Source organism: Salmo salar, chromosome 15 (genome assembly GCF_965601325.2).
Source record: "Salmo salar chromosome 15, fSalSal1, whole genome shotgun sequence".
NCBI lineage: Eukaryota > Metazoa > Chordata > Actinopteri > Salmoniformes > Salmonidae > Salmo > Salmo salar.
Window position 1 is genome coordinate 93,730,105 of NC_138305.1, and position 18,054 is coordinate 93,748,158.

At 42.6% G+C, this 18,054-nt stretch overlaps 1 protein-coding gene across 1 annotated transcript in view; it reads left to right on the forward strand.

Annotated features, from left to right (window-relative positions):
* Positions 1–11,894, forward strand: part of plxna2 (plexin A2) — a 455,628-nt gene extending 443,734 nt beyond the window's left edge. The window contains 3 exon segments of the mRNA XM_082962164.1: positions 95–307; positions 2,378–2,528; positions 7,214–11,894. Of these exon segments, the coding sequence (XP_082818290.1) occupies positions 95–307; positions 2,378–2,528; positions 7,214–7,309 (460 nt within the window). The 3' untranslated portion in view covers positions 7,310–11,894.
* The last annotated feature ends 6,160 nt before the right edge of the window (positions 11,895–18,054 follow it).

The following is an 18,054-nucleotide window of genomic DNA, read 5'->3' on the forward strand; positions in this document are numbered from 1 at the left end:
GATTCTGACTCGACGTGGCTTTCATGACCCAGAGAGTGAAGAAAAATACTGAGAGGGGATTCTGACTGACTCATTTCTGTGCCCTCTTTATCAGCCTCCCGCTGCGGTTCTGGGTGAACGTGATCAAGAATCCCCAGTTTGTGTTTGACATCCACAAGAGCAGCATCACGGACGCCTGTCTGTCTGTGGTGGCCCAGACCTTCATGGACTCCTGCTCCACCTCAGAGCACCGCCTGGGCAAGGACTCACCCTCCAACAAGCTGCTGTATGCTAAAGACATCCCCAACTACAAGAGCTGGGTAGAAAGGTAAGAGTGAGACACAATATACACATGGTCATTTCCATGTAAAATAACCCATGAGCACCAGCATGTGGAGTTTATAGGAGCATATTCAATTGGGTGTCAAATGAAAGCTGAAAGTCTTTGTTTTCCATCCTAAAAATGTGGAATTAGCAAAGGCTTTGATTTCTGGTCAGACTGACGGAAAAGGGGTCTTAGAAAACATCTACCAGAAAAAGTTTTAAAACGTGTTAGAAATACATTCACGGTATCAAAGGCAGCAGATAGGTCTAGAAGGATGAGAGCAGAGGAGAGAGAGTTAGCTTTAGCAGTGCGGAGAGCCTCCGTGACACAGAGAAGAGCAGTCTCAGTTGAATGCCCAGTCTTGAAACCTGACTGATTAGGATCAAGAAGGTCATTCTGAGAGAGATAGCAAGAGAGCTGGCCAAGCACGGCGCGTTCAAGAGTTTTGGAGAGAAAGGAAAGAAGGGATACTGGCCTGTAGTTGTTGACATCGGAGGGATCGAGTGTAGGTTTTTTCAGAAGGGGTGCAACTCTCGCTCTCTTGAAGACGGAAGGGACGTAGCCAGCGGTCAAGGATGCGTTGATGAGCGAGGTGAGGTAGGGGAGAAGGTCTCCGGAAATGGTCTGGAGAAGAGAGGAGGGGATAGGGTCAAGTGGGCAGGTTGTTGGGCGGCCGGCCGTCACAAGACGCGAGATTTCATCTGGAGAGAGAGGGGAGAAAGAGGTCAAAGCACAGGGTAGGGCAGTGTGAGCAGGACCAGCAGTGTCGTTTGACTTAGCAAACGAGGATCGGATGTCGTCAACCTTCTTTTCAAAATGGTTGACGAAGTCATCCGCAGAGAGGGAGGAGGGGGGGGGGAGGGGGAGGAGGATTCAGGAGGGAGGAGAAGGTAGCAAAGAGCTTCCTAGGGTTAGAGGCAGATGCTTGGAGTTTAGAGTGGTAGAAAGTGGCTTTAGCAGCAGAGACAGAAGAGGAAAATGTAGAGAGGAGGGAGTGAAAGGATGCCAGGTCCGCAGGGAGGCGAGTTTTCCTCCATTTCCCGCTCGGCTGCCCGGAGCCCTGTTCTGTGAGCTCGCAGTGAGTCGTCGAGCCACGGAGCAGGAGGGGAGGACCGAGCCGGCCTGGAGGATAGGGGACAGAGGAAATCAAAGGATGCAGAGAGGGAGGAGAGGAGGGTTGAGGAGGCAGAATCAGGAGATAGGTTGGAGAAGGTTTGAGCAGAGGGAAGAGATGATAGGATGGAAGAGGAGAGAGTAGCGGGAGAGAGAGAGCGAAGGTTGGGACGGCGCAATACCATCCGAGTAGGGGGAGAGTGGGGTCTTGTTTGGGGGCAGAGCTCATTAAAATAATAGCAAGTGTGTAGAATAATACCCAAATATGCAAAGGAGGATATTACATATCTATCCATACCTTTGTGTACCTACAGTATTTAGGATACATCACCATGAATAAAATCCATAATTATACATTTCTGTGTACAGATCAGATCAAGTTGAAATTCCTTTACCACAATTATGTTACCGAGTGTAAATCCACTTCAATAACCAAAATAGATGTTTTCAAAGTCAGCGAGTCATGTCATAGATGACACCCCATTCTTTCTGCAGACATCGTGAATCATTATTCGGAGCAGATATTTAACAGAGTTTTTCGAAAACGTGGACGCAGAAAGCTGAAGGAGATTTTGTTTCTGTTACTAAACTTTGCACCTGCACAGTTCTTACAGTAAATGTGTTTTTGTAAAAGTCTAAATTGTTAAAATTAGTCCTTGTGCATAGAGTTTTGTATTTGTTGAACTTTGAAATAAAAGGTTTTTGTTTGGCATACATTTTAAGTCTGAGCACGATTCTGTTACCGTGGAATTGCCCACATACAATTCTATATCCTTGTTTTATTACCGCTCACACAAACTGTTTTGGTCCTGGATACACTTGCATTATATTAAGTATTATATATGTACTAGTAAAATGTGACTAATATGTAGAAAATGAGGCTCAACTTTCCAGGAAAGCATTGTGGTATAGAATATGTGCATGTTGATAGTGAGTGTCGCCCCCTGTGTGTGCCTCCAGGTACTACGCCGACATTCACCGTCTGCCAGCCATCAGTGACCAGGACATGAATGCATACCTGGCAGAGCAGGCCAGGCTCCACTCCACAGAGTTTAACATGCTCAGTGCTCTCAACGAGATCTACTCCTACGTCTCCAAATACAGTGAGGAGGTGAGTCCTGACACGCACATATAGACACACACACTGCAGTGATGGCCATTCTAATAGGCTAGGCTACAATCCTATTAACCCTCCTCTTCACTCAAGGCTAGTTAAAGGTCATTCCTAACTCATTTAGAGTGTCTAGAACTTTCAGAAAGGCCAGGTTTCTCTGATCCGATGCTATTCTTAAAAATAACCATACTTCCCCACATCACATAACCCATCCTAAGTGCCATATGTCCCGGGCCAGTGAGAGCTGTAGCAGACCTGGCTGTGGGTGTATGATATGTGGAGGAGCGACAGGAACAGAAACTGTACAAGCAGCTCAGCATGCCGCCCCATCCCCTGAGTGGTGTGAAGGAACACAGCCCTGTTCTCTCCCTCTCTCTGTGGCTCTCTGGAGCAGAATCAAGATGTGACAGACCATTTGTCTCAGATCACAGGAAGAGTGAAGAGGGGGGTTGAGGGGAAGAGAGGGGAGAGATGGAGAGACAGACAGAGAATGAGGGAGGGCAAAGTGAAAAAGAAAGGGAGGAGAGAGAGAGAAAGAGAAAGATTGAGGAGGAGAGAGAGAGAGAATGATTAGGGGAGGAGGAGAGAGAGAGAAAGAGAGAAGGATGGAAAAGTGCGACAAAGAAGAGACGGAGAGAGGCGAAACAATGTGGAGAAAGAGAAGGAGAGAGAAGACAGAAAGACAGAGGGGAGAGAGAGAAGGAGAGAGAGGGGGAGAAAGAGGAGAGAGAAAGAGAAAGGTTTCTGTAATGGAGACGTTCTGGCTTTAATGTCAGCAGCTCCTCTGGGAGCCATTAGTCTGACCTTTATATTAGACCACATTCACAAGAATTAGGAGCCCACTCTCTCTTCTCTTTCACTTTCTTTTATTTTTATCTCTCTCTCTTCCACTCTCTCTGTATCTTTCTCTTCTATCTCCTCTTTCCTTCCTGCCCTAAGAGCTTGAAGCTGCTGTAGCTAGAACTAGGGCTCACTTTAACTCTCTCTCTTTAAACCTCTCATAGACCACCTCTTTAACTCTCTCTCTTTAAACCTCTCATAGACCACCTCTTTAACTCTCTCTCTTTAAACCTCTCATAGACTACCTCTTTAACTCTCTCTCTTTAAACCTCTCATAGACCACCTCTTTAACTCTCTCTCTTTAAACCTCTCATAGACTACCTCTTTAACTCTCTCTCTTTAAACCTCTCATAGACCACCTCTTTAACTCTCTCTCTTTAAACCTCTCATAGACCACCTCTTTAACTCTCTCTCTTTAAACCTCTCATAGACCACCTCTTTAACTCTCTCTCTTTAAACCTCTCATAGACCACCTCTTTAACTCTCTCTCTTTAAACCTCTCATAGACCACCTCTTTAGCGCTCTCTCTTTAAACCTCTCATAGACCACCTCTTTAACTCTCTATTTTAACCTCTCATAGACCACCTCTTTTATTGCCACTCTCTATCCTGCACTTTCTTCTCGCTTTGTCTCTTCTTTTACCTCATGCTCCTTCCCCACTCTAACTTTCTTTCTCACACACACACACACACACACACACACACACACACACACACACACACACACACACACACACACACACACACACACACACACACACACACACACACACACACACACACACACACACACACACACACACACACACACACACTTATCCCCTCTCTCTGTGTCTCCTTTCCCTGTCTCCTGAGTGCTTATGCCCTTATCTGTAGCTGTCGGGGTTGTTTGTTCCTTGCCTGACTCCTTGTGCGGCCCCTCTATGAACGGGCTAGAGCAATACTAAATGGATTAGGGAGATGGTAGACAGAGGGAGGGAGCTGCACCTGCATACAGCACAGCAGATTAATAACAGAGTGGTATGAGGAGGAGGAGAGGCTCCGCTGGGCTCTGCTCTGCTTGCCTCGAAGAGCACTTAGGCAGATGAGAGTGAGACAACAGTCAGGGAGTCTACTATGGGACAGATTGCTGGAGCTATGTACAGACTGCCAACAGACCCTAAGAGAAACTAGTCTTCGTTAATGTCCCCACAGTGTGTTTAGCACAATGCCTACAATGCTTAGTTATGGCAACACTGTTTATTCCTGGGAGGCATATCAAGCTTTTTCAGCCCTTATTCTTGTTCAATGAACCACTGTTCACATAGAATACATTTCTGTCATATAGAAAAAGGAGAGATTTGTTGCATTAGCATTGATCCATACCTTTGATCGATGTCACTGTGTGGCATGTGGCCCACACCTGTGATCTTATTGGGTATTATTTCTCCTGTTTGATACAAGCACATGAAAAAGCCCCCCCAGCCACCGCGATGCCACGCTGATATACATACAGCATGACGTGACTGTGTGACACTGCAGACAGCAGAGAGGAGACCCTGTCGGATTCCCCTTTGAACAAGACTTGACAAATGCCACGTTTACGGAGAGAGAAAAACATAAGATGAAACCGAGAAAGGGCATTATACAAGTTGGATTCCTCGGTTTTGTGTTACCATCTCCAACAGAGACAATGTTATATTCATTAAATAAAAAGCACACATGATCCCACCCATCCAACAGACAGTGAAGTCTGGACCTTTTGCGTGCTGACTGGCAAAGACCAGAGTCATAAACTCAGCAAAAAAATGAAATGTCCCCTTTTCAGGACCCTGTCTTTCAAATATAATTCGTAAAAATCCAAATAACTTCACAGATCTTCATTGTAAAGGTTTTAAACACTATTTCCCATGCTTGTTAAACAATTAATGAACATGCACCTTTGGAACGGTCGTTAAAACTCTAACAGCTTACAGACGGTAGACAATTAAGGTCAGAGTTATGAAAACTTAGGACACTAAAGGAGGCCTTTCTACTGACTCTGAAAAACACCAAAAAAAAGATGCCCAGGGTCCCTGCTCATCTGCGTGAACGTTCCTTAGGCATGCTGCAAGGAGGCATGAGGATTGCAGATGTGGCCAAGGCAATAAATTGCAATGTCCGTACTGTGAGATGCCTAAGACAGTGCTACAGGGAGACAGGACGGACAACTGATCATCATAGCAGTTTAAGACCATATGTAACACCTGCACAGGATCGGTTCATCCGAACATCACACCTGTGGGACAACAACTGCCCGAGATACACCAGGAGCGCACAATCCCTCCATCAGTGCTCAGACTGTCCGCAATAGGCTGAGAGAGGCTGGACTGAGGGCTTGTAGGCCTGTTGTAAGGCAGGTCCTCACCAGACATCACCGGCAACAACATCGCCTATGGGCACAAACCCACCGTCACTGGACCAGACAGGACTGGCAAAAAGTGCTCTTCACTGACGAGTCGTGGTTTTGTCTCACCAGGGGTGATGGTTGGATTCGCGTTTATCGTCGAAGGAATGAGCGTTACACCAAGGCCTGTACTCTGGAGCGGGATCGATCGAGATGGAGGTGGAGGGTCTTTCGTGGTCTGGGGCGGTGTGTCACAGCATCATCGGACTGAGCTTGTTGTCATTGCAGGCGATCTCAACGCTGTGCGTTACAGGGAAGACATCCTCCTCCCTCATGTGGTACTGTAACGGCTGTCGGGAGAGAGAGTAGACCAGGATGCAGCAGAGGATGTGTTCATCATTTGAATTTTAATAGAACAACGTGAACACTATACAAAAAAACAAGAAAACTGACAGCCAAAACAGTCCTGTCAGGTGCAAACACTAACAGAAACAATTACCCACAAAACCCAAAGGAAAAACATGCTCCTTATGTGTGACTCCCAATCAGCAACAATGAGCTTCAGCTGTGCCTGATTGGGAGCCACACACGGCCCAAAACAAAGAAATACAAAAACATAGAAAAAGGAACATAGAACGCCCACCCAATGTAACACCCTGGCCTAACCAAAATAAAGAACAAAAACCCCTCTCTATGGCCAGGGCGTTACAGGTACCCTTCCTGCAGGCTCATCCTGACATGACCCTCCAGCATGACAATGCCACCAGCCATACTGCTTGTTCTGTGCGTGATGTCCTGCAAGACAGGAATGTCAGTGTTCTGTCATGGCCAACAAAGAGCCCGGATCTCAATCCCATTGAGCATGTCTGGGACCTGTTGGATCGGAGGGTGAGGGCTAGGGCCATTCCCCCCAGAAATGTCCGGGAACTTGCAGGTGCCTTGGTGGAAGAGTGGGGTAACATCTCACAGCAAGAACTGGCAAATCTGGTCCAGTCCATGAGGAGGAGATGCACTGCAGTACTTAATGCAGCTGGTGGCCATACCAGATACTGACTTACTTTTGACCCCCCCTTTGTTCAGGGACACATTATTCATTATCTATTAGTCACATGTCTGTGGAACTTGTTCAGTTTATGTCTCAGTTGTTTAATCTTGTTATGTTCATACAAATATTTACACATGCTAAGTTTGCTGAAAATAAACGCAGTTGACAGTGAGAGGACATAAACATTTTTGCTGAGTGAATACTTTAATGTCATTCCTTAACATTCAGTCAACATTGTCTATGTTGTACAGATGTAATTGAGCATTACATGAGCATACTCTAAGCCACCAGCAATTGTCTATACGTTCTATTTGAAATAGTCTTGCAAACTATTTGCATATGAAGGGTCTTTGCAATTGATGGAGTCCCTGCATGTGGCTTCCGGGTTAGAGTGACACTAAATCATGTTGTTGTCCTGTCTCTAACCCCCCAGATCACCATGGCCCTGGAGCAGGACGAGCAGGCTAAGAAACAGCGTCTGGCCTACAAGGTGGAGCAGCTCATCTCAGCCATGTCCCTGGAGAGCTGAGACAGACCACGGGATTAGACGACTGGACCGGCCCGGGATGTCCATCAGCCACCCAACAAACAGTCCCGATACTCACCGTGTGATGGACAACTAACCACCACGGACCTGGGACATTTTTAAATCCACAAACAAAGAGTTTTGTTTTTATCTTATTTTCCTCTCATGCCATATTGCCACCACCTGGCTAAAAGACGCCATCGTCTCTGGAAACATGGATGGTGATGATGAAGATGTAAGGTGGGACGACCACACCACAGACCTCCATAAAGGCTACATGGCATATTTCTTTCCAAAGGATATTATTTTTGTGTTGTGTGTGTATAGCCCTGAAGGAGAGATTTGTTGAGAGACAGAACAAACCGAGGGGAGATCTTATAGTCAGATACACTCTCTGTCTGCTCAACTCACATCAGAGACACTGAAAGAAGACGGAGAAGAGAGATGGAGGATAAAGACTTCTCATGTTTGATTCCAGAGATATTGTTCCTGAGTTTTGCTTCCAAATGTTTATTTTTGTATGTGTACATTTTGATTTTATTGGTTGCAGTTGAGCCATCTTCCTCTTGATACATACATGGACATTGTTGTACTGTACAAAGTCAAAGGTTGTGTTATAACACATGTTATAGGGTGGTGTAGCCATCAGAAAGACATGGTTCTATGTCATGTCTTGTCCTGCTCTCTGTTCTCCTCAGACAGTATTACCGTTCATTATCAACATGATACTCGAGACCAAGTGGACAGAACCCAGCTCTGACTGTAACCCATCAGCCCTGTACAGAAACCAACCAAATGCATCCTCATCATACGAGAGCGAACGGAACTCATAACAAACTTCCTCTGGAGGGGTCAAAGTTCAACCAGCATGCTTATCAACCCCAAACCCCTTTACCCTGTGTGATAAGAGAAAATACACAGGTCCACAGAGTGTGTTGGGTATAAGGACAAAACAACAACCAGCACCATACTGGTTTGTATAAGACCCTCCTCAGCAGTAACTTCATCTGTATGTACTGTAGGTTCTGTTTCATACATGTCAATGTATGTGAATGTACAAAAGCAGATGTGGATTTTTCTTTCTCGTTTGGGTTTGTTTTCTAAACAAAATGGAGTTAGTTGAACAGAACACTATAATGTCTAAATAGATGGCCAACTGAACATGTACTGAAAATTCATCCGTCCTAGTCCTTTGCCCCCTCACAATGTTTTACCTGTTACCAAATCTCTATCTTTATCATAGGAGGGTGTGTACTATGCCGTCTGTATTTTAGGCATCTTTGCCGTGGCTACGCTGCCCTTAACATACAAATACCATAATATACTGGAGACTAGATTCTAGAGGCCTGCCAAGATGGGGACTGAGGCCGTCCGGCCGGTGGCAGCAATAGTGAAAATACTCCCTAATATAACCATCGTTTGTATCGCTTTTGGGGATCGGATCAAGTGTGTGTGTAAAACTTGCATGCATCATATCACATGTCAGAAGAAGTGTTTTCAAGGTCTATCTTTGTTTTTTAAGTGCCAATGGATCAGGCTAGCTGGAGATGGCCAGCAGCTAAATGTTAGCAGACGTTAGTTTTCTACCCAACTACTGCACCAACAACAATGTCTTTCTAAAAGATAGTAAGAAGAAGCCTGTGTGGGTCTAGTTTGAGTAAGTGCCAAAAGATCCTGTCGTTTTAAATGATTCACTGATGTGTCCAAATCGATGAATGCTTTACAGAGGGAGCCAGCCGGGCCCTCAGACTGAAGTAGAGAGGTGGTCATGTAACTGGAAGCTTGTGAACAGGCAGCAGGTACGGAGGAAGGTACTGTAGTAGGGTCAGGAGAGACACAACGCCGTATAATAGTTACTTGCCCTTTTTTGTTTTTGGCAAGAAGAAAATATCTCAACTGCAAGCATGGACAAAAGAGGATATAAACATCAGACATAATGCATGTTACATTACCAGGTAGATCTTTGGTAAGATTGGATTGTCCTGTACCAAACTTAACCCATTCATGAAAGGATATATAGACTGGCTTCCAGTGAGGAATAAGAGGGAACCTTACATGTACTCGTCATAGCTGGATGACCATATACTGTAGATTCACTCTGCTGGATTAGTGACCACCACCATTCTGTTTTCTCCAGACTTTGATGTTTGCTCATTGTTTACATCAAGTACTTGAAACTAGGTAGTATTAAAGGTGTACAGTATAATTACATTATTTATGGATGGAGAAAATATAACACCAATGTTGATGGATGAAAGGTGCTTATTATTTTCTCTGCTGCCTTAAAACTCCAAATGAACCAACCATAAAACCCCTGAGTTCTCCTGATTCTTCTTCACCACTTCAACATTAATCTACAGCCTCTGGTGGCTCCATTTTGTTGAATTTGACACTGTACTTTTGACAAGGTACCTGGGCTGCCACGCTGTGTAAAGAAGTGAAGAGGGTATGACCTGGTTCTGTACAGCAAGGTGGGCGGTGATTCAGTCATCTCGCCAGAGCTGTTTGAAGAGTAGAGCTCAGTCAGAAATGAGAAAGAGAAACACCTTTATTTTCTTTCTACTTTTTCTCCCCAATTGGTAGTTACAGTCTTGCCCGATCGCTGCAACTCCCGTACGGACTCAGGAGAGTCACCGGTCGAGAGCCATGCATCCTCCGAAACACAATCCTGCCAAGCCGCACTGCTTCTTGACACACTGCTCACTTAACCTGGAAGCCAACTGCACCAATGTGTCGGAGGAAACACCATACAACTGGCGACCGTGTCAGCGTGCACTGCACCCGGTCTGCCACAGGAGTGGCTAGTGAGCGATAGGACAAGGACATCCCAGCCGGCCAAACCGTCCCCTAACCCGGATGACGCTGGGCCATTTGTGCGCCGCCTCATGGGTCTCCCGGACATGGCCGGCTGCGACACAGCCCGGGATCGAACCCGGATCTGTAGTGACGCCTCAAGCACTACCGATGCAGTGCCTTAGACCGCTGCGCCACTCGGGAGGCCCTGAGAAACCCCTTTAGCTCTGGTTTCCTGCTATGAAGCAGTGATCGGAAGTGTAGTTGTGTGATCAGGAGATAGATGAAAAAACACATCAAAACTGGTAAAGAGAAATGCAGGGAGACCACATGATTGGCATGGTATTAATATCTCCAGCCAAGGGGGGTGGATGGGTATAGGGAGAGAGGGGGGGATGTCTGTTGGCCCCCTGGTAAGCAGTAACTACTCCTGCTCAACACAAATACTGTGTCTATAGGTGCACTCTAAATATAGACACAGACACTCATGCTCAAATGTACCTTGTATATTGTTACGCTATATTCTCCATAGTAGTAACAGATTAAAGGCCCAAGGCAGACGTTTTTATCTCAATATCAAATCATTTCTGGGTAACAATTAAGTACCTTACTTTCAATCAAAATGGTCAAAAACAAAACAAAATAGCTTCTCAGCAAGAGCAATTTCTCAAGCAAAATTCCATCCCACCAAAACAGGCTGAAATTTCAGGTTGTCTTTTCAAACAGCTCTTACACTAAAAGGGTATTATCATATTTTTCACGATTTAACAGTATTATTCCACCTCATGTTTTTGACTGCACTGGGCCTTTAAAAGAAAAAGTGGGATTTGACTTGAACAAAGTTTGCTTTTCTCTTGAGGGATCTTTATTTAATGTTCTGTTTTTGCTTCACTGTTCTTAAAATGATAAATCCAACCTTGTCTTTTGGTCGGCATGCCATAACACCAATAGAAAATACATTTCTCACATTGTATTATTCCTTAATTAAGTCTTAACTCACATCTGTCTGCGTCTGACGTTTTGTGAAAGAGATTTTTATAGTTTTTTTTCATACTATACACTTTTGTATTTCTTAGGAGATGATTACATTCAATAAGAAATTAAAAGGTACATTTTTTATAATTATGTTTGTTTGACATTCTGCAGCGCAGAATTTAATTTCACAGCCAGTTAATGGTCTCTGAGGCATGTTGCAGTTGATACACGTTGGCGATAGAATATTATTAAACGGCGACTTAATTTCCACTACAGAAGACATGAGACCTAATTGAAGAAGATTGTGCACTTTTCTGCTCTTGGCGCTGTAGGTGATGTAGTGATGGGTTTACTGGTATGTTTCATTACTCACAGAAAAACAAGAATTATTCACCTTTTTTCTTTTCTCACGATGTCAGTCGGAGGAATTGAACATCAGATTAGTAATATTCTCTTCATGTCGAAAATATCACGGAATATGAAATGAATATCCTTCTTCCATTCGAAACACAACACAATGTACACAACCCTTTGTAGACACTGGAGTTCTGTAATATAATCAATACAAATGATGATGATGATAATAATAATGGCTGTCCTTTTTGTTTTATAAAAGTGTTGTGAAAATTGTAAGAAAGTTAAAAGTATTTAAAGAAATTGTTCTTGTGTTTTTTAATTTGCTTTGGTTTTGTTATCATAATATATTATTGTGTACCTATTGTAAATATGAAGCACACCTATTTTGCAAGCCAAGGATTCACTTTGTACTGTTGTTATATATAAATAAACTTTGCTGGTTAAAAAACACATAGAGCTGAAATACACTGCCTTGTCTGATTGACACGAGAAGAAACAAACTGCATCTGAGAATCAGATGCTACAGTACGACAGATACAGGCAGTCAGAAGTGGGAGATATTAGGGCTGGGAATTGCCAGGGACCTCACAATACGATATTATCATGATATGTAGGTGCCGATACGATATGTATTGTGATTCCCATGATTCTATATGTATTGGCCCTGTACATCACTGGGACAAGCGTCCTGCCATTTAGGACCTATATACTAGGCGGTGTCAGAGGAAGGCCCAAAAAATTGTCAAAGACTCTAGCCACCCTAGTCATAGACTGTTCTCTCTGCTACCGCACGGCAAACGGTACCGAAACACCAAGTCTAGGTCCAAAAGGCTCTATACCAGCTTCTACCCCCAAGCCATAAGACTGCTGAACAATGAATAAAATGGCCACCCGGACTATTTACATTGACACCCCCCCCCTCTTTGTTTTTACACTGCTGCTACTCGCTGTCTATTATATATGCATAGTCACTTTACTTCTACCTACATGTACAAATTACCTCAACTAACCTATACTCCCGCACATTGACTCGGTACCGGTACCCCCTATATATAGCCTCGTTATTTATTTTTTTACTATAGTTCATTTAGTAAATATTTTGTTAACTCTATTTCTTGAACTGCATTGCTGGTTAAGGGCTTGTAAGTAAGAATTTCACGGTAAGGTTGTTGTATTCGGCGCATGTGACAAATAATATTTGATTTGATTGCAATTCGATACTGTGATTTTATTGCGATATGATGTTTCAATATTTTATGTTGCTAACTATTTTTCTGCTGGAGAGAGACAAGAGAGAGAGCATGAGAAAATTAGTTTTGATCAGTCATGGAAATAAAAGTACTGAAAACATGTTGGCCACTATTTACAAAGAAGATGGAGAACAAGCTATAGGATAAAAAATACTGGAGTTCTTGCAGACAACCGACTAGTGATAGGTAATACAGTAGCTAAAAAAATCCACATCACAAGGTGACATCATGAATATTATATTTTTGATCTCAGGGTTTATTCTGGATCAAAAAGGGGCTTAGGTGGTGGGCGTGGCAGGGGGCCTAGCTGTGGAGCGCAGTCTGCCTGTTGGCTTGGCTGAATTTCAGAGAGCATAGAGATTTTTGCATTTCTAAGACAATTTCCTGCTATGCTACACACTTCTCCATGGAGCTGAGAGAAATATTTGCAGTTTTAAAGTTAATTTCCTGCAATTCTATATATTTTGCCATGCAGCTGAGTGAAAATTATGCAGTTTTAAAACCTGTTGGGGATCTTATCCCGATATCGGGATTCATTGTCAAGAGACCATGGCGGGAAATTCAAAAACTGCAAGAATCTAATAATTTCAATTTCTCAAACAATCAACTATTTCTCACAATTTGAAAGATAAACATCTCCTAAATCCAACCACATTGTCCGATTTCAAAGAGGCTTTACGGCGAAAGCATAAAGTTAGGTTATGTTAGGAGAGTACATTGAAAATAGCTGTGTGTAATGTTTTGTCAATTCAAAGACAGGCGTCATCATAAGCGGATAACCAGCTAGAATTATGCACCAACCTTTGACAATCTTCCTCAGATGACACTCCTAAGACATTATGTTACACAATACATGCATTTTTTGTTCCATCAAGTTCATATTTATATCCAAAAACAGCATTTTACCGAAGCGGTGAAAATCAGATTTTTTTTTTCTCTCAAATGCTTCCGGTGAACAACGTTACAAATCACAAAATTACTATTCGATAACATTGGTAAATTATATTATTGTCATTCAAATATTCATAGTTTAACATTTCGTAAATGCTACTGCAATGCCAGATTTCAAAATAACTTTACTGGGAAATCACAATTTGCAATAAACCGGGTGCTGTGCTAAGAACAATAGGCTAGGCTATACAGGTTAGCACCATCTTGTAACCATGTAATATCAAAATTACTATTGTCAATATTCCCTTACCTTTGATTATCTTCATCCATTGGCACTTCCAGAAATCCCAGGTCCACTACAAATGTGGTTTCTTTTGACAAAGTTCATAATTGATGTCCAAATAACTCCAAGTTGTTCCATGTTGTTAGCGCTTCGGTAGGCTACTAAAAAGTAGCGCGGGGGGGAGTCACGGCGAAAAGTTAAAAAAATAATCTATTTACATTGTTCAAACATGTCAAACGTTGTCATTTTTAACGTGAAACATCAGTAATGTTTCAACCCGACCTCTCCTGTGTCTTGAAAAACGTCTTTGAAAAATGTATCGCATCACATGATTGCGCAGGTGCAGCCAATAATGAAGTGACGACATCCCAGGGAGGTCAACTTCTCTTCCTTGCCATCCGGTCTCTGTTCATCATAGACGCTTCAAACAACTTTATAAAGATCGTTGACATCTAGTGGAAGCCGTAGGAGTTGCGAAATGAATCCTTTCTCACTATGGTATCTATAAAACAATGACACTAAATAGTACAGTCACAAAATGCAAAATTTTTTTGATCTATTTTTCACAGGTTTTTGCCTGCAATATGAGTTTTGTTATACTTACAGACACCATTCAAACTGTTTTAGAAAATTCAGAGTGTTTTCTATCCGAATGTGTTAATAATATGCATATCCTAGCTTCTGAGTTGGTGTAGGAGGCAGTTAAAAATGGGCACATATTTTTTTCAAAATTTCGCAATACTGCCCCCGAGCCCCAACAGGTTTTAAAGCAAATTTCCTACGATTCTACATACAGTGCCTTCAGAAAATATTCATACTTTTTGACTTATTCCACATTTTGTTGTGTTAAAGCCTGAATTCAAAATGGATTAAAAACAATTTTTCTTACCCATTTACATACAATACCCTATAACAACAAAGTGAAAACATGTTTTTAGAAATGTTTGTAAATTTATTGAAAATGAAATACAGAAGTATCTCCTTTACATAAGTATTCACACCTCTGCGTCACCTTTGGCAGCGATTACAGCTGTGAGTCTTTCTGGGTGAGTCTTTGCACACTTGCATTGTACAACATTTGCACATTATTCTTTTTAAAATTCTTCAAGCGGTCAAGTTGGTTGTTGATCATTGCTAGACAGCCATTTTCAAGTCTTGCCATCGATTTTCAAGCTGATTTAAGTAAAATCTGTAACTAGGCCACTCAGGAACATTCAATGTTGTCTTGGTAAGCAACTCCTGTCTATATTTGGCCGTGTATTTTAGGTTATTGTCCTGCTGAAAGGTTAATTTATCCCCCTGTGTCAGTTGGAAAGCAGCCTGAACCAGGTTTTCCTCTAGGATTTTGCCCGTGCTTAGCACTATTCCATTGCTTTTTATTTTAAAAACTCTGTAGTCCTTGCCGATGACAAGCATACCCATAATAACATGATGCAGCCACCACCATGCTTGAAAATATGAAGAGTGGTACTCAGTGATGTGGTGTTTGGATTTTCCCCAAACATGACGCTTTCTATTCAGGAGATAATTTGGTCCCACATGTTTTCTGAGGCAAAAATTTGAATGCAAATTTATATTTTTATTTTGTGTTATAATTTTCAATGTTGGACATGAAAGACTAAAAATACCACGGTAAAAACAACAGGGAATCAGCTCCAAGTGATTTTGATTTAAAACAATATTTTCCAAAGTATTCGTACGTAATCTAGCCGCAATATTAAATCTGATCTACCCCCTCATTAAAACTCCTTTTTCAACCACTCCACAGATTTCTTGTTAATTAACTATAGTTTTGGCAAGTCGGTTAGGACTTCTACTTTGTGCATGACACAAGTAATTCAAGTGGGTCAGAAGTTTCCATACACTAAGTTGACTGTGCCTTTAAACAGTTTGGAAAATTCCAGAAAATGATGTCATGGCTTTAGAAGCTTCTGATAGGCTAATTGACATCATTTGAGTCAATTGGAGGTGTACCTGAGGATGTATTTCAAGGCCTACCTTCAAACTCAGTGCCTCTTTGCTTGACATCATGGTTAAATGAAAATAAATCAGCCAAGACCTCAGAAAATATTTATAGACCTCCACAAGTCTGGTTCATCCTTGGGAGCAATTTCCAAACGTCTGAAGGTACCACGTTCATCTGTGCAAACAATAGTACGCAAGTATTACCACCATGGGACCATGCGGCTGTCATATCACTCAGGAAGGAGACGCTCTCACCTAGAGATGAATGTACTTTGGTGCGAAAAGTGCAAATCAATCCCAGAACAACAGCAAAGGACCTTGTGAAGATGCTGGAGGAAACAGGTACACAAGTATCAATATCCACAGTAAAACGAGTCCTATATCGACATAACCTGAAAGGCCGCTCAGCAAGGAAGAAGCCACTGCTACAAAACCACCATAAAAAAGCCAGACTACGGTTTGCAACTGCACATGGGGACAAAGAGCGTACTTTTTGAAGAAATGTCCTCTTGTCTGATGAACAAAAATAGAACTGTTTGGCCGTAATGACCATCATTATGTTTGGAGGTAAAAGAGGGAGGCTTGCAAGCCGAAGAACACCATCCCAAACGTGAAGCACGGGGGTGGAAGCATCATGTTGTGGGGGTGCTTTGCTGCAGGAGGGACTGGTGCAGTTCACAAAATAGATGGCATCATGAGGTAGGAAAATTATGTGGATATATTGAAGCAACATCTCAAGACATCTGTCAGGAAGTTAAAGCTTGGTCGCAAATGGGTCTTCCAAATGGACAATGACCCCAAGCATACTTCCAATGTTGTGGCAAAATGGCTTAAGGACAACAAAGTTAAGGTATTGGAGTGGCCATCACATAGCCGTGACCGCAATCCTATAGAAAATTTGTGGGCAGAACTGAAAAAGCATGTGCGAGCAAGGAGGCCTACAAACCTGACTCTGTTACACCAGCTCTGTCAGGAGGAATGGGCCAAAATTCACCCAACTTATTGTGGGAAGCTTGTGGAAGGCTATCCAAAATGTTTGACCCAAGTTAAACAATTTAACCTGTTAGGGCTAGGGGGCAGTATTGACACGGCTGGATAAAAAACGTACCCGATTTAATCTGGTTACTACTCCTGCCCAGTAACTAGAATATGCATAGAATTATTGGCTTTGGATAGAAAACACTCCAAAGTTTCTAAAACTGTTTGAATGGTGTCTGTGAGTATAACAGAACTCATATGGCAGGTCAAAACCTGAGAGATTCCTTTACAGGAAGTGGCCTGTCTGACCATTTATTGTCTTTCTTTGACATCTCATTCCATTACAAAGGATCTCTGCGGTAACGTGACACTTCCCACGGCTCCAATAGGCTCTCAGAGCCCGGGAAAAACCTGAATGTCGTCATTCCAGCCCCAGGCTGAAACACATTATCGCCTTTCTCACGTGGCCGATCAAGGGACTGTGGGCTTAGGCGCGTGCACTGGCCGCCCCCGTCTTTGTGTTTTTTCCTCTGTTTACCGAAAAGGAGATTCCCGGTCGGAATATTATCGCTTTTTTTACGAGATAAATTGCATAAAAATTTATTTTAAACAGCGGTTGACATGCTTTGAAGTATGGTAATGGAATATTTAGACATTTTTTGTCACGAATTGCGCCATGCGCACGACCCTGATTTACCATTTCGGATAGTTTCTGGAACGCACGAACAAAACGCCGCTATTTGGATATAACGATGGATTATTTGGGACCAAACCAACATTTGTTATTGAAGTAGAAGTCCTGGGAGTGCATTCTGACGAAGACAACAAAGGTAATAACATTTTTGTTATAGTAAATCTGATTTTGGTGAAGGCTAAACTTGCCGGGTGTCTAAATAGCTAGCCCGTGATGGCTGGGCTATGTACTTAGAATATTGCAAAATGTGCTTTCACCAAAAAGCTATTTTAAAATCGGACATATCGAGTGCATAGAGGAGGTCTGTATCTATAATTCTTAAAATAATTGTTATGCTTTTTGTGAACGTTTATCGTGAGTAATTTAGTAAATTGTTAGTAAATTCCCCGGAAGTTTGCGGGGGTATGCTAGTTCTGAACGTCACATGCTAATGTAAAAAGCTGTTTTTTGATATAAATATGAACTTGATTGAACAAAACATGCATGTATTGTATAACATAATGTCCTAGGGTTGTCATCTGATGAAGATCATCAAAGGTTAGTGCTGCATTTAGCTGTCTTC